Source organism: Fistularia commersonii, chromosome 22, assembly GCF_037954325.1.
Source record: "Fistularia commersonii isolate RoL2024-O1a breed Wild chromosome 22, RoL_Fcom_v1.0, whole genome shotgun sequence".
Lineage (NCBI taxonomy): Eukaryota > Metazoa > Chordata > Actinopteri > Syngnathiformes > Fistulariidae > Fistularia > Fistularia commersonii.
In genome coordinates, this window is record NC_141305.1 from 11,479,012 (window position 1) to 11,501,436 (window position 22,425).

The window sequence follows — 22,425 nt, forward strand, 5'->3', positions numbered from 1 at the left end:
AGTGAACCAAGAACTTGCCAAATTTAGGAGCGAGTTTCAATAGTTTTAAATCTGACCGGTTGAGATGCTTTGCATTACCAACATCTGAAGTTATTCAATACACAAAAATCAAGGGATTTTGACAAAAATATTTATTTAAAACTTTGAATGCAAACATGCAATCAGTCCACAGAAGATACCGCTTCCTGTATGGGAAGAAATAAAATTCAGACCCTGAAGTGTCAGCTGGCTTTGAATTTAAAGATGTTCACCTCTTCAGGGGTAGCAGGTGCATTGGGCGATGGCGCTGCTTTGTTTTCCATGTCGGTCATACTAGTTTCCCTCCCTGACGGTCTAGCACTCCTGCAAGATAGATATGTTAGTCTGCACCATTGTTATCAGAAAGTCAGATTGTTTAAGTGTTACTTTATACTTTCATGATGTTGTGGCTCTGCACATTCCCAAACACTGGTAGAGCCAACAGCTGCGTTAATATCAAAGCTATAAATTGTGTAGTGAGACTTTAAATCGAAAAAATTTAGGGGCAGCACCTTGCATTAGCATCCTTCCTCCTCTTGACCACCACTGCCATGATTGTAATAACCAGCACAGCAGCAAAGGCACCAACAGCACCAAGCACAACAGGGCTCTGCATGGTATTTGAGACCTTGTCCTGACAGGAATCACCACTGTAGCCTGTTGAACACTCGCATATTATGTTCCCATTTGTCTCAATACACTGGCCATTGCCACTGCAACGAGTCTGGCTACACTGCTGGGCATCCAAGTTCAAGGCCTGGCCCGAGACTTCCACAGTTGTGTCAAGGCCAGTTGGTTGTGGCAGAGAAGGCGGAGTTGAGGTGCTGTGAGAATTGGCAGGAGCACGTACATCAACTCCAGACTGCTGTGTTTTACCTGTTGAGGTGCAAAGAATTGACAAAATGCCACAAGGAAAACAGTCCTGTGCTTTAAGACTCACAGTTCTCATCTGAATGATCGTCGCAGTCCACATGGCCATCACAGAACCGCTCTACAGACTGACAAGAGAGATTATCCAGACATGGTCTGCTGCCAGCTGGGCAACTCTGTTCTGGGCCACAGTGGGTGGTATTCACAAGGATGTGATCATGGGCACATTTACACATGCGACCTCCCGGAATGGAAAGGCACAATTGCTGGCATTCACCATTGTTAATTGCACAAGCGCTTGAGCCTGTAAAAGTTAATTCAGCCTGTGTTAGTGCCCAAGTGAATAATTTTTTCCCCCCTACTTTCAGTGTACTTCTTACCACTCTGGCTGGACTTGTCAAATGCCTTAAGACTGACCACATCTGTCCCAACCTCAAACCACAGCTTGTTCTGCTGCTCATCTCTGTACCAGAGTTGGGTCTTATCTGTGGGGGAAGTGAGATGGGACACCAAAGTTAAAGCCCTGTATATCATCCATTCAACACAAGTTAATGTTATCAGTTAACATTGCTGTCAGTGTGGGCATTACCGCCAACTGTCATCCAGAGTAACAGGTCCTCACTCAGAGCCACTGCAGCCAAACCATCACCAACTTTCAGTTCTTCATATCCTGAGCCATCCAGTTTGATAGAACCAATCACACCTAGGTCTAGGATAGAGAGGGGAAGATAACAGCTGTACCATGGGACAGCAGAAATCAACTGGTCAAAACACAAGCTACAAAGAAACTTAAATCTTACTGGTGTCAGCCCAGTAAACAGTCTCCCCGTTGATAGCGAAGACCAGAGATGTTGGTTTAACAGCATCCTTCCACACTACAAGCCTCTTTGTGCCATCCATGTTGGCACACTCTACAGTAGCTACTGTGCCAGTTTCCTGCAGACCCAGATTGTTGAAACACATTCTTCCACTAGGTGGGTGGAGGGCAACTGATTCTATTCTACCAATACCCTCGCTTATCACAACAGCTGAATAGGAGCCTGAAAATGTGACATGAAGGCGGGGCTGCTTGTTGCTGCTCCAATAGATATTGTTGGTTACCCAGTCCAAGGCCATGGCAGTGATTGTGTCATCTACCAGTTTGAAAAGCTGCTTTTCAGAAACTAAGTCTATCTCTTTCATCTTTAATGACATGAGGGATGTTGTTCCATCGTCAGTCAGGAACAGGGTGCGTTCACGAAGGCTGTAGTCCATGAGAGCTGCCTCATTCACATATGGCACCTGTAGGGCAACGTGTTCAGGCCAGCCTTTCAGCTCAGTTGCTGAGTGTCGTGCCTGCAGGTAAATCTGCAGAGACAAGAGTTCAGAGCTCGGTACAAATTGGAAGTACTTCTATGCGGTTAATGAGCTTTTGTTCAAATTAACTTTTCCTCTGATGCAACATGAAGCTGGTAGGACATGTTCAAAAACAAGCTACTAGTTTTAATACTTTAACTTGCAGCCCTGACCATATCAATAGCAAATGACAAAGTTAACCTTTGTGACTGTGGATGGAGACAGCAGCAACAGAAAACCTGAATTGACCAAGCTAGTGCAGGTAAGGCCATCCTCTGCCAGCAACAGACCAGAGGGACATTTGCACACAGCCTTAGGTCCAGGTGCCAGAGTACACAGGTGTGAACATGCCATCTTCTTGCAGGGACTTTGGATATTCAGCTGTAACATTGGGTGGATAATCTACAGGAAATATGTATAAATTAAATTCTTTAAGTCATTGTGTGGCATTTGAGTTGAATTTCTCCAATTGGTCTATTTGGAACGTCAGCTTAAATCTCAGTTTGCTTCAGTATCTACCCTGAATATTCTATGAACTAGTGAAACTTGCCTTCACACAGAAAGGTTGCCTCTGCCTCTTCAGGAGTACTCTGTAATTTTTGCCTGTAACTTTATTGGCAGCTTGCACTACTCTCCTCTTGGCATCAGTCCAGTAGATCAGGTCATTGAAGACAGTCAGCGAGAATGGGTTGGTCGTCTCTTTCATTTGTAGGATCTGAGAAGAGGATTTTTTTAAATGCTTGACTTTACATTAACCCTGAGCAAAGTAACACCTAGTTACCTGAAGATCATCTCCATCAATAGTTGCTGAGCCAATCAACCTTAGCCTCTCATCTGTCCAGAAGACTCTGTCTGAGAGGGCATCCACAGCCACACCACCAGGCCAGCCAAGACTGGAGTTCACCACTGCCCTCCTCTCAGAGCCATCCATGCCAGCTCGCTCAATTTTCACCACATTGCCAATTTCAGTCCAGAACATTAGACTAAAGGAAATTTAGCAAAAGTCAGATTTTAGGACCCTCATTTTTAATCTTAAACCTCACATACTAACCCTTTCTGAGGTAGCAGTGCCAAGGAGCGTGGCTGGTCCAGATCTTCATCCAAGATGACACTGTGGTCCAGAGATTTAGTAATCTTAGAGGTCAGCTTGATGGCAACAATTTGACTGTTGACCCCATCAATCCAGTAAAGATTTCTGCCAAGCCAGTCTACAGCAACAGAATCAGCCTGGACACCTGTTGAAAGAGATATGTACATAAGTCTTGTGCGGTTTCATGAGTTACAAAACACCAGATATCAGTAGGGCTCCTGAACTTTCCTTGAGTTGTTCCTACCTGGTTTCTCTCAACCATAATTTCATTTGCAAGATCTGCCAGTCCTGTTTACTAACCTTCAACAAGTGTTCCTGTGGCCTTCTGGTCTAATGAGGACCATCTGATGCCATCAGTGTCCAGACTGACCCAAAAGACTTTCTGCTCAATCCAGTCATAGTCCAGAGAAAGGATTGCCTTCTTAGCAGGAGAAGTCAACATATCCAGACTGCTACTGCGCAAACCAAATAGATAAAGGTCTGTTTGGACTGATGTCAGCAGGTAAGGTTCACCTAAGAGGTAAGGAAATAGATTATGCCAGTGTTCAGATTCAAGGTTTCAAATTTAGTCCTAGCCTTGGCAAGTAGCATGTTTCAGTATCTTGAAAGCACTGCAAGTACAGGCTAAATGCCGCCACAATCAGGAGTGGGTAGTTCTCTAGGTTACTGGGATTTTTCATGTGGGGCCCAGTGAGCCTCAGTAAAGGAACCAAGCCCCAACACGGACTTGAAACAAGCCAGGTAGTTTTGTTGAGACCCCTAACCCCATTTCAAAGTCTCTTGCCCGGTCTGCAAGTGTTCAACTTTTCACCTGTGATCTTGCAGTTGTGTCCACCAGCCTCCATCACATATCCTGGGTGGCAGTCACACTGATAGGAGCCAGGACTGTTAATGCAAATGTGACTGCATACACCAGAGCTCTGGCCCTCACACTCATCTATATCAGCACAGGTCACCCCATCCTGCATCAGTCTGTGTCCTGCTGCACAGAGACACCGCTACACAGTGCATGACAGTTAAATAGCAGTCAGCTAGTAGTCACTCCACCACACCCTAAACAGTCCCAGCACACTCACCACTCCATGTGGGGTACTGTGGCAGCCCTGCGAGCAGCGACTGTTATCTGCATCTGTGCATTCCACGTTGCAGTTTCCTTCCTCATCAGAACCATCAGCACAGTTCATAATACCATTACACACCAAGTCTGGTTCCAGACATTCTTGACTGCTGCAATGGAACTGGTGCGCAAGGCATTCCACCACCCCACCTGTAACAAGTTACAGCAAGATAAGCCTAGTCCAAGTATTAGCTTTACTGTTTGAGGCAGAAATCAAAACTAGTGAAACTTGCAGGCAGGACACTGGGACAGCTAAAGTCAAATTCAGAGCACCTACAATACTACCCTGCTAACAAATTTAGAGGAAGTGGAACTGCACACAGGAAGGGTAGAGCTGTGGTATGATCTACACTACTCACAATCGGTCTCATCACTGCCATCGTCACAGTCCTTTGCGCCATCGCACCTCCAGGCAGCAGGGATGCACTGTGTCTGGGATTTACAAGACCATTGGAAGTTGCCACAGGTCTGTACATCCACAGGACAGTCCTGCAAAATGTGATATTGTACCCAGGAGTGGCTCATGTTAGACAGCTTGAGGAAAATAGTTGCATCTAACATGGCTTGTTTTGCTGTGTCAAGAGCCTGCAATAAAGCACTGTTCCAGCAGTATCTGGCCCATGTGCATTGTTAGTCACATCTTAGTTTAAGACTGGGAATGCTTTGCAAGAACACTGTTCTGGCTACAAATCCCGTAGCACTGCATTGAAGGTAGTTTCATATCTGTGGCAACTATCCAGAATAGCACAGTGAACATTGACTGTACAGTAATCCATGCACCCCATAGTCAGTATTTCCAAAGAGTAACCCCTGCAAATAAGATTACATGAATTTAATAAAGTCTAACCTTCTCATCTGTGCCATCTTTGCAGTCCTGCTCTCCATCACAACGCCACTCCGGAACCAGACACTCCTTGCTCTGAGGGCATCGGAGCTTGGTGGTGCAAACTGGTTCTTTGGTACAGCTCTCCTCATCAGAGTGGTCCCAGCAATCCGGATGCCCATCACAGCGCATTGTAACAGCCACACATTGGCCACTGGTGCAGTTAAACTCCTCTGCATTACAACCCTCATTGGCTGCAGAAAAAGCAAATCCGGCCAAGCTCGTCACATCCAAAGTTTGATTCTTTAAAAATGCAACTTGAAACTTACCACAGTTTGCCTCATCACTGCCATCTCCACAGTCCCTCTCCCCATCACAGAGGAAGTTTATAGGAATGCAGCGAGTCTTATCATCACATTGGTGAGCACAACCCTCCATGTACTTGGAACATTCCAGTTCATCTGAGCGGTCCTGACACTGAGGCACACCATCACATACTTGGTTCTTCTCTATGCATTTCATACCATGGGCACACTGAAACTGGTCTGTAGACGATATGGCAAAACTTCAGTCTAAGCCAACAGATTGCATACACCAATAAGCATGACCTATCCTCCAGCAAGCCTGAGGGTAAATTTAGATAACTGAAATATTGATACTGTTATGACAGTTTGCATGCCTTTACACAAGCATTAGTTGAAATAGTTTTCAAAAACAAAATTCCATACTCAGAGTGAAACACCACTGTTGTGACCCTAAATTGTCTCTGAACCAGATTACTCTGGCAGTATGCGTTACAGCCTCAATGGCACTTTAGCTACCCTGAGCCATGTAACCCTTACAGGTAGGTCTTTGCGCCCCCCAGCAAACCACTGGCTGCTTTTTGCTCTAGTATTCATAATTAAGGCTAACCTGCAGAGCAACAGCCAGCTTACCTGTTTCACAAGATACTGAGCATTCCTCTTCATCTGAGCCATCGCTACAGTCCTTTTCTCCATCACAGACATGGTGGTAAAGGACACAATCTGTCCTGTCTTTGCAAGGTTTGGAACCCAAATTGCACTTTATAGGTGTAGATTGGCTCGAGACGTATGGTGTGGTAGTCCCAGTGGTAGCCCATTCATGTTTGTCCTCTTGTTCTTCTGCATGAGGAAAGGGTAAGCTTTTCGTTTAAATAAAACCACTAAATCAATTTCCAGGAAGGAACTGAGTTTCTTGCTGGGCAATGATGCTACAGATTTGTCCGATTGCATGGTAACTTGCCAGTTTGAGTGCCACAGGTCCAAATCTGTCAGTCAAGTTAATTTGACTATTGCTAATCCTAAGGATACTTAGTTTAAGTGGTTCCAGCGGGGAAAAGTGTCATGTACAGTGGTGTAATCACATCGAGTTTTGCTTAAGGGCTAGAAAATGTAACTTTGTCAATGCACAAGTGAGATCTAAAACTCTGTTCAATGGTATATCAGCCACACATGCAGATTTTTAACGTACCACAGTTTTCCTCATCTGTGCCGTCCAAACAGTCCCGCTCGCCATCACAGACAAACTTTTCAGGTAAGCAGCGATCATTGTTATCACAGCGGTGAGCACATCCCTCGCTGTATTTGGAGCATTGGACTTCATCAGAACGGTCTTGACATTGAGGGACACCATCACAAACTTGGCCCTTGTCAATGCATTTCTTCCCATGAGAACACTGAAACTGGTCTGTTTGGGGAAAGTGTGTTGAAAGTCAGTTTCAGCAGCGAAATAAATTGAGTAGTAAACATTTGTGCATTCATATCTGCAAACCTGACATTTAGTCCATGACTTTAGGTTAGAAAATAAGTGCTTTAATATTGTGGGTTTAATCATTGGCTGAAAAAAAATGTGCAGTCCATTTTAGATCAACCACAAATTTTTGAAACTGCAATGTTTAGTGAACTCTTCTGACAGTTCAAAAAGTTAAACTACAGTAGCATGGAAGTTGTGCCCCTCACATAGGATACAACTAGAAATACAAAACCCCTCAAAGAAGTGGAAAATGGTACAGCATTTTCAGACTGGTACCTTCTTTGCATGCTGTCTCACAGTCCTCTTCATCTGAACCATCCATGCAGTCTTGCTCCCCATCACACACATGGGTGTAGAGCACACATTCTAAGCCATCTTTGCATGGCTTAGAGTTCATGCTGCATTTCAAGGGATTTTTCCCAGCTGAAACATCTAAAGAGAAATTTCAGATACCATTAAAGCTTCCATCAAAATTCCAAGCCTGTGCAGAACACATCTTAAATTGCATTTTTCAGCTACTTTCCTTACCTTGTAAGAGCCCTGTGAAAAGTAACAAGAGAACAAAAATAAACAAATTTAAATCCATCCCGACATGTAAAATAAAATGGACCATGAGTTTCCACTGGCACAACTGTAGCTTTTTATAAGGACAGCAGGTGATTACGATAGGAGTTGATTGAACACCTGTGTGTGGGAGGAGCTACAACCTTTTAGAGATTAGAAGTTAATAATATACGATGGTTGGGACGATCATAAAATAGACAGGCTCCCCTCAGAGCAAATAAGTATATTATAAAAAATGTACCTTTTATGTTTTGTTTTGTTTTGTTTCTTTTTTTTTCTTTCATTTTAGTTTTCTGCAATTCTCAGAGGTTTACTATACTATTTCAATATCATGTGGCATTATTATATAAGTTTATCAGTTTATCAGTCTTTCCAATGTAAGAGAAAATATAAACTGATGTTTTCAACATAATTAAAAAAGAAAACAACCCAGTTGCGTCTTTTCCTAATCCTCCAATCAGGTTAACGGGGAGGGATTAGGTGCTGATACGTCACCATCATGTTTTTTTATGCAGTTCCGGTCCACCTAACCTGGCTAACTAGCAGGCTAACCAGTAGCACCTATGAGTAGCACTAGTAGCAACTTGAGAGGAGCCTACAAGCCTTGTCAAAATTAGCGACAGTCCAGTACAGTTCAAGTATTTTAATGCCAAAAGAGCAGTTACGGTGCTCCTCTCGTCTTTATATAACACAGTGGTGGCTTGGAGTGGTAAACATTGGTAAATATGGCAATGCTTTCAGTTGTTTTCTTGACTTTGAAGCGTGTTGTTTTGTGTGAGAGATGTTACCGTTAGCACCGCTAGCCACCGTAAGCCAGAGCGCAGTTTGGAAGAGTTCGTCCAAGATGCTAACTCATTTTGGTGCGATTGCTCTATTTTAAGTAAAAGTCGTGAAAAATAATGTCTCCGCTGTGATAAATTGCTGTAACGTTTTCAATCTCAAAGTGACTGATTTCATGAAAATAGTATCAGCTTTCAAAATAATATTTACAATCTGACTTTGGGTAGCACAGGAGCGTAACTTGGCTGTTGCGCATATGAGGTTTTTTCGTGGATTACAACAAAAGGATTTTTGATAACAAGCTGGCAGCTAGCTCCTAAGTGCTAGCGTTAGCTGCCGTAGCTAGATGGCAGACACTTGGAATTTGATTGAAATTACTCGGTTACGTTGGCCATTGTCATTTTCTATCTATAACCAGTATTGATTTAGTATCTCGGTCTTTTACCCATAGTGTTAGCAGCGTTTTAACGCCAATTTACATAATGTTGTGATTTGAGTCAGGCAGCCACCCCCACTAGGTAGCTAGCAGCCGGCCTTATAGCGTCAGTTTGGTGTTAGCACCGGCTGTCAAAAATGCTCCCCTTATTACATTACATATTTATTTGTTAGTGCTCGGCTGTGTGTGTTACTTGTCGCTTGCATCCGTGGCTTATTTTGCTTATGAGCATCATGGAGAACGACAGCACGAGGCACACCCCGTGAGCTAACTTTGCAATCTGGCAAACTTAGTAAATGCTTTCCAGCTAGCAAGTAGTATTTGCGACAAGCCAATGATCAGTGAAATTCTCTGCTTGTTTATCAATAAACTATTAAGTTACTTTAAGTGACAGCTTGTCCGCGTTTGCAATCCTGCTGACATGACAATCTCTCTGCATGATAATATTGACTTTTTTATGATTCGTGATGTCAGTTGATATTCTGATATTCTTTACAACTTGTGTTCATGCTGGTGATATTTGAACACTGATATTTTATGTGATATGTTTTCCCCAAGGTTTCCATCTGTTTTGAATAGATCTTGCAAGCACGGGCCACGGACGGAGCAAGGGTCCAAACTACCACTGGGTCTCCTCTGCCACTTGAGTGTGTGTAAGAGAGACCTTGTTTTGAATCCCCAGGTGACTCCCAGCCTGTTCAGCCAATATGTCCTCCATCTTGCCATTCACGCCTCCTGTGGTTAAACGATTGTTGGGCTGGAAGAAGTCAAGTGGAGCAGGTGGAGCAGGCGGTGGAGAGCAGAATGGCCAGGAAGAGAAATGGTGTGAGAAGGCTGTGAAGAGCCTAGTCAAGAAGCTGAAGAAGACAGGCCAGCTAGATGAACTGGAGAAAGCTATAACCACACAGAACTGCAACACCAAGTGTGTCACCATCCCCAGGTATACCATCTGATATGTGATTAGTAATCAAGCTTTGGTAAAATGGTAAACTGTGCTCTGGATGGATGATTTGCTCTGTTAACTTTCAAAGATATGTTGGTATTTTGAAGTGGAAATTTACAAATTGATTTTAGATACATTTAAAATGAGCCAAATAAATATTCCAAGTTTGTTGTCAACTTTCTTTTTCCAATATTGGCTAGCTTATCCTGATCAGATCTTGTTATCTTACTAAAAATCACCCTGGAGGCCTATCCGTGTTTTATCTGATCTGGCTATTAGGACGGTATGGTAGTTACATGGATATCAATTCCACACTTTAAATACAAATTAATACCAACTGTGGGTATGCAACACCCAAGTTGTTGTTTCAAACTGACACCAGGTGGTTTTGGACAAATTTATACTTTTCCTCCATTTGATAGTTTCCTGAATAGAGTGAATAACATTGCCAGGGTAGCAGACAAGTTTACTGCTTTTGTTTCCGATTTATATCTGCGCATCTGTTCGCTTCCCCAACCCTGCTTTGTCAGTCACAACCAGTTATGTCATACAGGATCTCTGCTGAGAAACCAAATTGACTACAGATAGCTGTAGTCAATTAAGTATATTATGTGACCAAGATGGTTTGTTTTCTCTTATGATAAGGGGGGGAAAAAAACAACAACCTTTTACTGTGGGGGGGCTATTTGCTGGACCGCTGATAGCAGCCTATCCTAGTTTCATTCTCACATTTCACTCTGCGTAGTTGTTCGAGCTCAGGCTCAACTCCTGATCAGATGTTGCATCTGTTGTTCTTGTACACTGACTGGTTGTTTGTGTAGCCGGTCGTGTTTGTCTTCAGAAACAGGAAATCAGATGTAAGATGAGGGAGATCACACAAAATGCCTTTGTCAATTCCTGGCATCGGTAAAGCAGAATTCCTTGATCTAGGGTGTATGTTAAATTGGCATACCCAGAAACTTAAAACATTGTTTGTCATACTCCATATCTTTTGACATTTATTTTTTTTGTCGTACAGATATTTTTTCAGTTTCACAAATGTGAAAGGAATGTTTCACTTTGTACGAGGCCATATTGATTTTGAAACCCTAATGAATGTGACTCGATGCACAGAGCATGCCAAAAGTAATATATTTATAAAAAAAAACAAAACAATAAAAATGATTATATATACAGGCTGTTCTGGAGGAGTACAGTTTCCAACATGAAAGTTGTCTGTAAATGCTTAATTTATAGCATGCTCTCATACCCAGTATATGCTAATGTACATGCCCAGCATGTGATACAATAAGAAAATTGTGGTTCGCTGTTCTTGTGTTTGAGTATCCATGTTTTTTAACCTGGCAAGCAGGTTTATCACAATTCTTATCAAAATTGCACACTCAGCAAAGCATTTATCAGTCTAAAAAAATGCTTGTGTTTTCAAAATTCAGTTGGAAAGCACTGACCAATCGGAGCTGAAGTTGGAAAGAAAACAACAAAAAAAAAAAAAAACAATTTTCATCTGAGATGTAGAATATGCAGTAGACAACCTCAGTATTGTCTGAGTCACTGTATCCCCCACTTGTATTCAGGTCTTTGTACTTAAGCAGCATATTTAAACCATTACATGGGGTGAGAGAAGATGTTGTATGTCTGCCAACCTGATATTGAATTTGGATATAGTGTTTACAGTTTTAATTCCTAACTGATGTGCTGCCAAGTACAATGATAGATGTTTGTTTAACTATAGATAACAGGCTGGCTATTATTGCCTGCAAATTGTTCTTTACTTTACTGTTCTGTCAGGGGAGGAATAACAAGTGGCAGAATTGCCCTATATACACTTGAGGATGTTTACAGTCTAAAGTATGATAAGTTGAAGTTTTGCCACCTGAAATTAATGCATTGTTTTATTTAGAATAGATACATTGTGGTTTCTAGGTCAATATTTTGTTTTTGATCAGCTTTTTGTATTAAACTGTTCAACATTATTTGCGCTAAAAGTTGAAAATAAGCCACCTTAGCTAGTGGGCACACCCCATTTGTTTGTTTGTTTGTTTGTTATTGTACTTTCTAAAGCTGAAAATTAGTTAATTATTATTTTGCTGTGACAATCCAATGAAAGAGGCTTTTTAATGTTCATGCTGCCCATAGTGATATTTCTTAATCGTGAGCCATGTCCCAAGGTTATCATTTGTTTATCTTGTTTTCTCTACACAGTAATTGCTCTGAAATATGGGGATTGAGTACACCAAATACGATAGAACAGTGGGATACATCAGGCCTGTACAGCTACCCTGACCAAACCAGGTGAATATCCTCAACTGTTGTATGTTGTTACACAGAACTTTGAAGAACACTTGCATACAATGTTTGAGGTGATGGATATTGAACATCTGTGTTTTGTTCTTATCACGGCCGAATTCCTTGTGTGCATCTCCTTACCATATTATGTCATCCTCTCCCCTATGATTCCACCCTGTCACCTTAATCTCCAATTAGATCCCTTGATGGCCGTCTGCAGGTTTCCCACAGGAAGGGGCTTCCCCATGTTATCTACTGTCGCTTATGGCGATGGCCAGACCTTCACAGTCACCACGAACTGCGTGCTATCGAGGCCTGCGAGTATGCCTTCCACCTCAAGAAGGATGAGGTCTGCATTAACCCCTACCATTACCAAAGGGTGGAGACCCCAGGTGAGACTATTGTACATTAAACAACCACATTACTTTTTTGTTTCTAGAAATCTTTAACCATCAGTCTATCAAATACAACTGTTTGTAAAGCAGGAACTTTTAATCGTTTTATGATTTCTAAACATGTCGAAAGTCTAGCATTTTGTTTCGACATTAAAGTGACCAGTGTGTGTGTACAAAGTGTATTGAATCTGAAGCCAGAGTCAGATTAGTTTATTTTACAAACTTGTGTTTACACCAACCCTAATATTGTCATATTGACCTGATTTAAAACAATACTTAGCAGTTTCTCATGGCCATAGCAAGATGGTCACAGGATCTGAAAGTTGATTTTTCTTTTTTTAAATCACAATATTTAGATGCACTTTAGAAACTTATGCTTCTCTAATCACATTATAGTATAGTGTCATCATTTGTTTTTGTTTTTACAATGTTTGATTACCACATTGCACCCATACTACTATCCTTCTCAGAAGGTCTTCACAATGCTGTTTTCTTTGAGAGAAATGGTAATCATCGGGTAATATTCTAAGTTCAGAGAAGTAAAATGAATAACACAGGAGAACAGATAGAGGCGTGTTTCAAGTCTTAAATCTAAATTTGTTCTGCTATATGAACACAGGAATATGCATCACATACACTTAAGGGGACTTGTGTAAACACCTTAATCAATAAATTGTCCCATTATAATAAAGTAATTTTTGCAGTCCATATAACTTATTTACTAAAGGTATACCTGATATATTCAAACTGCCTCAATGAAGCATTAAAGCCTTTGTATTAGGAAGTGGTCAGGCCAAAATTAAAATGTTTTTTTACTAGTCGTAATGGTTTGCTGTTTGCAGCAGATTTTGTCTTTCTGTTTTATATGAACTTGAGTTGCATCAGTCTTCTCATGGAGCACTCAACAAGAAAACATTTCGCTAAATATCAGATGTAACACATTACAAATCAATGTACTGTTTTTTTTTAAACAAGCACGTTAAGCTTTCTTTAACCACTTGTCATTTTTCTTTCAGTGAATCAAACATTTTTATTTAGAAATGACGCTACTAAGTCATATCTACTCATCTTTGTTTTTCACCACTGTAGTGCTGCCTCCTGTTCTTGTGCCAAGACACTCAGAAATCTTGACAGAGCTTCCTCCCCTGGATGACTACACTCATTCCATACCGGAGAACACAAACTTTCCTACTGGAATCGAGCCTCCAAATAACTACATACCAGGTTAGTGTGTGTGCACTAGATGTGTGGAAAAACAATTGCTTAATCTACAGAGAGCAGAGCCCCATTAAGTTATTGTTTGTGTTTAACATGTAACTGTTACAAAATGACTTTCATTTTGAATTATTTTTGGTTGTTTTACAGTATAAGCACAATTAACATCAGTACCTGGGTTAAATGTTCAGTTACAGCAATTCTAATATATTCAATCTTTCTGTGAATGTGTCTAGTTGTACATTGTGGATGTCATTGGATCTCAAAAGTTGCATAATGTGACAACTGAAATTCAAGTGAAGTTGAAGTGAAGTACTATTTACTATCTACGACATGTCAAGAATTGTGATATTGTTAAAGTAATGTACTTGTAACAAGTATGGTGAACAGCCACATTTGGTTTACACCTCTCATTTGTTTACCCCAATCTTTTCAAACAGAAACGCCTCCACCTGGCTATATCAGTGAGGATGGAGAGACTAGTGATCAGCAGATGAATCAAAGTATGGATACAGGTACCCTAGACTAGCTGCTTCTCCTTTCCTTTCTCCTTGTTGGGAGTAGCTATCGGCTGTCCAAGCAACACAACAGTGCACAATAAACAAAGAAAACTCTTTTGCTATGTAATTCCTGCAAGGAAGGATCCTTTACATGCTTTCTTGCAAACCCTCCAACAATATATAATTGTGGGCCTCACATGTTTGGATGTCTTCTAGTCTGTTAATTTAGTTGATTGCCATCAACAAGGGGGACATTATCTGATCTGTTTTAATTTCTCATTACAATATGTTACAATGACTTTGTATCGACAGGATCAACCCGGTTCTTAGGCTAAAGGTACATGACTTTAACAGTTCTGTAGTACAGCGTTTTTAGAAATCTCCACATTATGTTCTTGCTCTTCTTTTTTCTGGCTTATTGCTAAATTTTTGCCAGAGTTGTGGTGCCTCATGAACCCATTCAACATTTTGATTTCCTGTGTGTTTTGTAAGGTTCTCCAGCGGAGTTGTCTCCTAGCACTCTCTCTCCTGTCAATCACAGCATGGGTAAGACATATGCATCTCTACCCAAGCAGTATTATGGCAATTCAGAATGAGCCTGTTTGACTCTTCATCACAAGATGAATAAAGGAGCATCAACAAGAGGTTCCAAGGATTAACCGGACATCTACTCTCCCACTTTAGATCTGCAGCCGGTGACTTACTCTGAGCCAGCCTTTTGGTGCTCGATAGCTTACTATGAGCTCAACCAGCGTGTAGGGGAGACGTTTCACGCCTCTCAGCCCTCTCTGACCGTGGATGGATTCACAGACCCATCAAACTCTGAGCGTTTCTGCCTAGGCCTGCTGTCGAATGTCAACAGGAACGCCACTGTGGAAATGACCCGTAGGCACATAGGTGTGGGCATCGAATCGTCATAGACCGTCATAATGCAATTGTCATAGCACTACCATAATAGTAAAGTCACAACACACTATTATCACAGTGCTAAAATCACATCACCATCATTATTAAAACATTTCTTATAATTTAGGAAATCAGGGTCACTATCTGTTCACCAAGTAAGATCCTTTTTTTTCTCCCACTCAAATTAATGGATGAAAAATGTAGTTGTGAAGTGATCAAAGTGACTACATAATTCACACTTAGTTTACAGTGTCTCATATGAGACAGTTTCTCAGTTATTTTCTTCTTAAAACTCCACTTTTGTTGAATATCCAATGCTTTAAGTGATAATTCTTGAATTTTATCCAGTTTAGGTGCCTTAAATCAATATAATAAATGGCTGCGTAGAAAGATCATGTTTTGATGAGAATAAAATTCATAATTTTTTTCTAATTCTAATTTTCATAATGAAAAACCATAAACCAAAGGAAAAGTTGTCTAATTTCTTTTTTTTTTGTTCAAAAGGTCACATTGGATTTGATAATTAAAGCTGATACAGTTATTTATATTATCTATTTTCATATAATCTATATGTTGATTTACAGTGATTGTTTACTTTACCGCAAAGAAATAACGATAACTCCTCCATTTACATGTCTAGTACTCAAAAGTTCAAATTATATGCAAGTTGTTTACACATGTATCAAACATTTAAAAGTGGCTAACATGAGAGACTACCCAAGAGAGACTGGAACCTTTGTAAGATTACTTTTACAATACTGTACAGCTGTGATTGACTTGCCAGATAACAGTGGGAGATGTAGCTCAATAAAACTTCAAATCATTAAGCTTTATAAAGACGTTTTAATTCAGCACTCAAAAATCAGCAAGAAATCAACGTGATACACATTGTAAGAAAGCAATAAAAACAATTAAAATGCAAAATAACTTCATATGTTAATTATACTTGATGAGAAATTGACTTCTGATATAAGTCACTGTTTTTAAAGGAAGAGGAGTTCGACTTTACTACATTGGAGGGGAAGTATTTGCTGAGTGCCTGAGTGATAGCGCCATCTTTGTCCAGAGCCCTAACTGCAACCAGAGGTATGGCTGGCATCCAGCAACAGTATGCAAAATTCCACCAGGTGAGTTGCTGAAGTTTCCATTTGTGTAGCTATCCTCTTGTTAAATTGGAATAATACAGTCATCAGCTATGTGCAAATGTTATCATAATTCTGTGTCCCGGTAAATGTACCTTTAAATGAGATTTTCACCACTGTATTAAACACAGTCCTGGATACTTGATTTTGCTGTGTTCTTAATGAAAGACCCCAGATGATTCCTGTATATTGCAAAAAACAAGAACTTGATAAACTAGTGCTGCTATCAGTTCACTGAAGAAATAGTGCTGTATGTTGTCTTTGGTGAAACCAGCCCAGGATATTAAATTGCCAAAGGCTAAAAATGGTGTGTTAGTGTCCAAAGTTTTTGTGTCTGTGGTTGTTGTTGTTGTTTGTGTGTTTTTTTTTCCACTTCCGTTCCAAAGACCCACTGGGATTGGCCATTTAACTCTTTGTGTGATTCTTTGTGTGCTCAGGCTGCAATCTAAAAATCTTCAACAACCAGGAATTTGCAGCTCTACTCGCTCAATCCGTGAACCAAGGATTTGAGGCTGTCTACCAGCTGACCAGGATGTGCACTATCCGCATGAGCTTTGTGAAAGGTTGGGGAGCAGAGTACAGGTATGCGGTTCTATCTAAGCACAATATCATTCACTTTGAATGGATGGGTGTGGTCACAATGAGCACATGGCTTGTTTCCTTATTAATAGTAAAGCAGGATGTTAAAGCAGTGTATTTTTAGAGAGGAGTCATCACTGTAGAATTCATGCACTTCTCCAAAAACATCTTACAGTTTAGGCTTGAAGAGGCCAAGAATAACATACTCAAGGTTCTTACACATCCTTTAAAACTTGAAAAACATTATCAATTTTCCTATTTTTAATAAACAAGGAGACGTTTAAGTTGTTATCGCAGCTTAATCAACAAATCAGCTTAAATGTAGTTGAAATGAATTGCAATAGTGAAATTCATTTTGAGATGATAAATTCAACAGCTCTTCCAAATTTGCAATTAATTTGCAAGTTAATTAACTTTGGTTAAAGTAAACACAGCTAAAAACAAGTAGCACTGACTACTCCAAAGTTGAATAAGTATAACCCATGTGTTCACATGTGTGTTTCACAGGCGGCAGACCGTCACAAGCACTCCATGCTGGATCGAGCTGCATTTGAACGGCCCTTTGCAGTGGCTAGACAAGGTTCTGACTCAGATGGGTTCCCCATCTGCACGCTGCTCTAGTATGTCCTAGATAGCCAAGGAAACCCCCCCCCCCCCCCCCAACCCCCCAAATAGCCCATAACAAAGATCATTAAATTCGAAACTCTTGAGTCCTCACATGAAAACAATGAGAACCCCACAGAATGATTTATCTGAATTGTTATTCATCGTATTTGTGGCCCAGATCTGTATTCCCTTTTAACTTAAGATATACACCATCCCACTCACACACTCATACAGACAGTACCGTGAGAAATTTGGCACTTTGTTACTCATGTCATGCACCTTGTATAATTGCTTTCCCCCAAATTCTTAATATTAGATCTGTTTGTGGTAAAAAAATAAATTTATATATTGGGTTTTAGTCCAAGAAGTAGGAGAATACCAAAAATATGTGAATACTTTCACAGTATTCCAGACAGCTTGTATGCGTAAGACAGGCTTGAATGCGCAAATTATATTCCCCCTTACCATTGTTGTGAACATAAGTTTACTTGACATGGCCCCATGTTTTCTTGGCTCGGTATAGAAAGGCCTTAGAAAATCCATTCCCCTCAGAGGGAAACCATGTTTGCCAGACCGGCCCTTATCTAACTCGATGTGTGTCGTTATAAGACATACTTATTGATTGACAACTAAGAATGTTACTGTAAAAAGAAAAAAAAATTACAACCCTTAAAGAAAGTGAAAACTCAGTTTGGCTGTAGTTCATTTCTTTGTTATTATATGGCACTATTCATGTTGTTAGTTGATTTGATTTGCATCCCTTAACAACCTGGTTTGAAGCTAAAGACTGTGGCCAGGCTTTTGCAGAGTGTGCTGGGCAGGGACCAGAGAGTATCAAGTTGTTGGCAAAAGCTTCTTTTTTCCCCTCTCCTCTGACTTGACACTGGGAGTGCTGCGACTCCAAGAAGAATCATTAAATAGTCTCACCTGGAGAATTTGAAGGTATCAAAGAATTTGTTCTGTTTTTAGCCTATATCCCCATTGTTTTGCTACTTTTTTGTATTCTCATGTATTTTTATATATAAATATACTTATCTGTCGTTCACTTTTTATTAAATAAATATTTTCAATACCACAGCTGTTTCTAAAGTGACATGAAGGACATGGATCATTCCTTCATTGTATCCAAAAGGGTCAGTTTAAATTAATTTTCCAGTTGTAGCTGTGTTTGTTGATTTATTTTATTTTTTTTGTTTTGTTTTTTTTTGTTTTTGTTTGTTTGTTTATCAGTGGAAAAAAAATCACTGCCCCACTTGTTGTGTAGCCTGTTTCTATCCCTTGTTTTCCCAAAGAAATCTGGTGCATTTAAAGTACACTAATCCCGAACTCTCTTTTCCTGCAATGTTTTCGATGATTCCAGAGGCATGTAAAACTTGGCAATGGCAATTCATTCATTTCTTCTCTCTTTTTTTTTTTTTTTATAGAAAGAATTACCTATTGTAGCTTGCTGGTGTTCGGTTAGGAGGGTAAAGGTCATCTGGATATCACTGGCTTTCAAAATGTTACACATGTGGGAGGAGACTTTTTTTTCCTTCCACAAGAAAAGGAATTGGAATGTGCAGGCACACACTGGGACACTCGCTGTTAATGTATGTATTGTATTTGTTCTATCTATAAAAATACTGTATGTACAAGAACACTTATTTGCTCAAACACTTCCCTTATTGTCAGTATGTGGCTGTTGCGAGTTTAACATGTTTCTCTCCCCCTCCCTTCTTGATGTTAATGTGTTCACCTCAAGCCACTAGTGATTGTACTTTAAGTGCACCTAGTGACGTTTGGATTTGGGGAAATGAACCATGTGTTCGGGTCCAGTGTTACGTTGTTTTTATCTTTGGCCTACAACATATGAATGTGAAAAAATACATGACAAAAACTTATGTGGACCAGACGTACATATACATAACAGTAGTACAGTATGTGTGTATTTAAACAGTAATCTTTTTTGCAAAGCAGTCAGTACTGTAGATGTCGCAGTTTTATCAATAGAGGGCGGTATTAATAGAAGTTTTTTTTTTCTGACCATAAGCTTCTCAGGCGTGTGGCATATTATGCAGACTTCATAAAACACTAATAAAGATTTTTATTCTCATGATTCTGTCTGGGTATGTTTCTTGAAATGATGTGAAATCGGGAAATGACTAAGTCATGTGTAAAACTTTAGCCGATCTTACTCAAGTCAACTGTTTGTAAATATGCTATCACTCATTATGGGCAGTATCAATTATTTCATCAGTTTTATTTATTTTCCATATCAAAATCTCATTCACGAGAGGGTTTTGAAAGAATTAACCATGACCTGGATGACAGGACCTGCACAGACATGTTACATTTTCTCTTGTTTTTGTAATGATAGCTGGATCTAGTCCGTTCTCCACACCCAGAAAAGATCATTTTCGTGTTAGAATTCTATCTTATATACCCAGAGAACAGAAAAGTCAACTAAAGGGAACATCAAACTGACTTTGAGCTGAGCAGTTTGTTGATTTGCCGTAAGTCGTGTAATTTGTCCATCCTCCGTCCCCGTAGGCGGTGTCAGAGGTAAATACCTCTAGCCGTTAGCGACCTGTCGTGATATCATGGCTTTTACCCTTTATGCCCTTATTCAAGCGGCGGTCCTGTGTGTGAATGCTGTAGCTGTATTGCACGAAGAGCGGTTCCTTAGTAAAAGTAAGTATGCGTGGAATTCTACAAACCTAAATGCGAAATTCGCACAAAAGTCCACTTAGCTAGCCAATGCTAAAAAGCTAGCTTCCGTTCAGGAAGAGGGAGGAAAAAGCTAGAATCAAAGATTGTCAACGACGTACCTGAAAGTTTCCTTCTTTGGACTTAATGTTCGTTTTAATTACAAATTTACGAGGACTTTATATTAAAATCAGCATGATTAAAACCAGAATTCAACCATGTAGCCAAAGGACTGAAAGACACATTAATCTGGAAGAAAGCGTTTCAGCATATCATAGGGGGCTAAATACATTTCTGAGCAATTCAGCAAAATCATTTAAAAGACCTTGACATATACTCGTACTAATTTATTGTTATGCTTCAGGAAGGATTGAAAATTGAACTAAATTTCTTCACTAAATTCGGGTCATTTACTATGTGTTTATCGCTCGTTTGCATTCTGTTCTGACGCTCTTAGCAGAATTATTTATAAATAATATAAATAAATCTATATTATTTATAGACATATTAATTTATTTCTTATTTCTTGCATTTTGGGGTAATTACTTTGTGGTTCCGATATATTTTCACTCATTTGTCTAGTATTTACAGTTTTAAAATGAGATACTTGCTAATTTATTCAGTTTCAAAGTTTCTTTGTTCAGATTACACACAAAATAATCCTGTTAAAAATGCCACTGAAATGTCTGGGTGCAGGCAGTAATTAATAGGTTTTTTTTTTTGCAGAAAGACTGTAAGAAATCAATAATTATATCACCCACTATCAATGTATTTAATAGGATTTTATTTAGTGTAAAGCACAGTACATATTAACTCTCGAAATCCAAACCTTTCCAGTTGGCTGGGGAGTGGACCATAGTATTGGGGGCTTCGGTGATGAACCAGGGGTCAAAGTGCAGCTGATGAACCTTGTACGCTCTGTACGAACAGTTATGAGAGGTGTGGGACCGCACACACACACACACACACACACACACACACACACACACACACACACACACACACACACACACACACACACACACACACACACACACACACAAACACATACACCCACATGCACACAGAATGGAAGCTATTCAGACAGCCCAATGATACTCACTTTACTGCACCTGCTGTCTGGGATGGTTGCAGTGCCTCTGATTGCAGTGAACTCAGTCTGCATTGTCCTGCTTCTGCTCTTTGGATGAGGAGGAGGGAGTGAAGATGGAGCGTCCCACCTGCTGTGATGATCTTTACCACCTCAGGCAACTTTTGATTCACTGAATGTCCCCTGTCAGGATGAAAATAAACCCTGTGTTGTTTTCACACTTGGTACCCATTTATTTTACTGTACAGAATAATGAATAGTTTGTAAAATAAGTAATATTAATAAAAGCTTATATTTCATAATATAAACCAATTATTAAATGAGATGCATTGTATTATTCTGGTGAATAAAGAGTTTTTCAAGTTTGACCTTTTCAACTAGGAGTTAAACCAGTTGAGTTTGTCCCACAGTGCATGCCCTCCGGTAAACTATTGTTGTGTGGCGATACAATTTCAGGTAAGAAAAAGACGTAGTTTGTAGTTTCGGGCTGCGATGAATTACAGACAAGAGTTGTATCGTCGCGTCCCTCTCTGTTCTCTACGGTTTCCTCACAAGTTATTGAGAGCAAAGATACCGAGTGGGAACAATCCCGACTTGGGTGTATCTTTACATGACATAGTTGCTCCACGCAGTGACTGAGAAACTTGGATTCCTTTTGTTTTCAACCTCCTGGACTGCAGGTGAGCGTCTTGCATCCGCTCCCAACCACGAACCAGTTTGTCAACTGCGACTCCAGACCACTAGGGGGTGACCTAGTCTACTAGTTATTAGTTGACTGAGCTTTTGGTGATCCACAGATGAGAGAAGAGAGAACAAACTTCAATGCAGTATCTTGTCCTTCAGTCAAGGTTTCTGACCGAAGAAGACATTATTTGGTGCTACATCTTTAAGATTGCATGACAGGAAAGGCAAAGTTATAAAGTACATAGTGAGTGGAGCCACAGAATACAATCATGTATTGACTGTAATTACATTCTGCTGCTCAAAAGCAGTGGAAGCATGTATTGTTGACTTTTTATTTTGGGTTATTTCTGGCTGGTTTTATAGAATGTAGATCTGAAGTGGCCTTCATACCTGAAAGTCTACTTAAATAGATTTTTGCCCCATTTAGAGGTAATTTTTTGCTAAACTCCATTTCCTCTGTGTTCAATAAAGTATTTCTGATTCTGATTGAATTTACTCTGATGGAATTTGTTGTGCAATGGCCTTTGTTTTCAGGACAGTTTACTTGATCTTTATGTAATGTGCAAGTTTAAAAACACCTGCAGTAAT

At 40.1% G+C, this 22,425-nt stretch overlaps 3 protein-coding genes across 5 annotated transcripts; 2 read left to right on the forward strand and 1 right to left on the reverse strand.

The window, feature by feature from the left end:
- Positions 1 to 221: 221 nt before the first annotated feature.
- Positions 222 to 8,819, reverse strand: lrp13a (low-density lipoprotein receptor related-protein 13 a). The gene is made up of 21 exons (XM_086169221.1): positions 8,816 to 8,819; positions 7,555 to 7,566; positions 7,303 to 7,458; positions 6,745 to 6,960; positions 6,189 to 6,395; positions 5,583 to 5,798; positions 5,278 to 5,507; positions 4,790 to 4,919; positions 4,390 to 4,580; positions 4,125 to 4,311; positions 3,614 to 3,826; positions 3,275 to 3,458; positions 3,005 to 3,206; positions 2,774 to 2,938; positions 2,425 to 2,625; positions 1,689 to 2,235; positions 1,478 to 1,597; positions 1,262 to 1,373; positions 959 to 1,185; positions 531 to 894; positions 222 to 342 (listed from the first exon to the last, which is right to left on the reverse strand). Exons 1-21 carry the CDS (start codon positions 8,817 to 8,819, stop codon positions 222 to 224), a joined length of 4,005 nt encoding a protein of 1,334 aa, XP_086025347.1.
- LOC147221701 (SMAD family member 2) lies at positions 8,058 to 19,467 on the forward strand. 3 transcript variants are annotated; one of them, XM_086169582.1, is made up of 11 exons: positions 8,058 to 8,309; positions 9,489 to 9,746; positions 11,952 to 12,041; positions 12,234 to 12,427; positions 13,520 to 13,654; positions 14,086 to 14,160; positions 14,638 to 14,691; positions 14,830 to 15,042; positions 16,041 to 16,178; positions 16,631 to 16,775; positions 17,280 to 19,467. In XM_086169582.1, exons 2-11 carry the CDS (start codon positions 9,514 to 9,516, stop codon positions 17,401 to 17,403), a joined length of 1,401 nt encoding a protein of 466 aa, XP_086025708.1. In that variant the 5' UTR covers positions 8,058 to 8,309; positions 9,489 to 9,513; the 3' UTR covers positions 17,404 to 19,467. The 3 variants fall into 3 exon arrangements, with proteins under 3 accessions (XP_086025708.1, XP_086025709.1, XP_086025707.1); XM_086169583.1 differs by having other exon boundaries at positions 8,156 to 8,309; positions 9,365 to 9,746; positions 14,086 to 14,148; XM_086169581.1 differs by lacking the exon at positions 8,058 to 8,309 and having other exon boundaries at positions 9,377 to 9,746.
- A 403-nt stretch (positions 19,468 to 19,870) lies between these two features.
- On the forward strand, positions 19,871 to 21,373 carry LOC147221702 (immediate early response 3-interacting protein 1). The gene is made up of 3 exons (XM_086169514.1): positions 19,871 to 20,048; positions 20,901 to 21,002; positions 21,198 to 21,373. The coding sequence occupies exons 1-3, from the start codon at positions 19,958 to 19,960 to the stop codon at positions 21,251 to 21,253; spliced, it is 249 nt and encodes an 82-aa protein (XP_086025640.1). The 5' UTR covers positions 19,871 to 19,957; the 3' UTR covers positions 21,254 to 21,373.
- Positions 21,374 to 22,425: the final 1,052 nt, after the last annotated feature.

Bases quoted from the DNA above. Each gene is read 5' to 3' on its own strand.
- LOC147221702 (XM_086169514.1), top strand. From the start codon at position 19,958: ATGGCTTTTACCCTTTATGCCCTTATTCAAGCGGCGGTCCTGTGTGTG. The intron at 20,049-20,900 runs GTAAGTATGCGT...AAACCTTTCCAG, and splicing joins AGAGCGGTTCCTTAGTAAAA to TTGGCTGGGGAGTGGACCAT. The intron at 21,003-21,197 runs GTGTGGGACCGC...GGATGGTTGCAG, and splicing joins TGTACGAACAGTTATGAGAG to TGCCTCTGATTGCAGTGAAC.
- LOC147221701 (XM_086169582.1), top strand. From the start codon at position 9,514: ATGTCCTCCATCTTGCCATTCACGCCTCCTGTGGTTAAACGATTGTTG. The intron at 13,655-14,085 runs GTTAGTGTGTGT...CTTTTCAAACAG, and splicing joins TCCAAATAACTACATACCAG to AAACGCCTCCACCTGGCTAT. The intron at 16,776-17,279 runs GTATGCGGTTCT...TGTGTTTCACAG, and splicing joins GGTTGGGGAGCAGAGTACAG to GCGGCAGACCGTCACAAGCA.
- lrp13a (XM_086169221.1), bottom strand. The intron at 5,799-6,188 runs GTAAGCTGGCTG...TATCGTCTACAG, and splicing joins CTCAGTATCTTGTGAAACAG to ACCAGTTTCAGTGTGCCCAT. The intron at 3,827-4,124 runs GTGAAAAGTTGA...CTTACCTCTTAG, and splicing joins ACACAACTGCAAGATCACAG to GTGAACCTTACCTGCTGACA.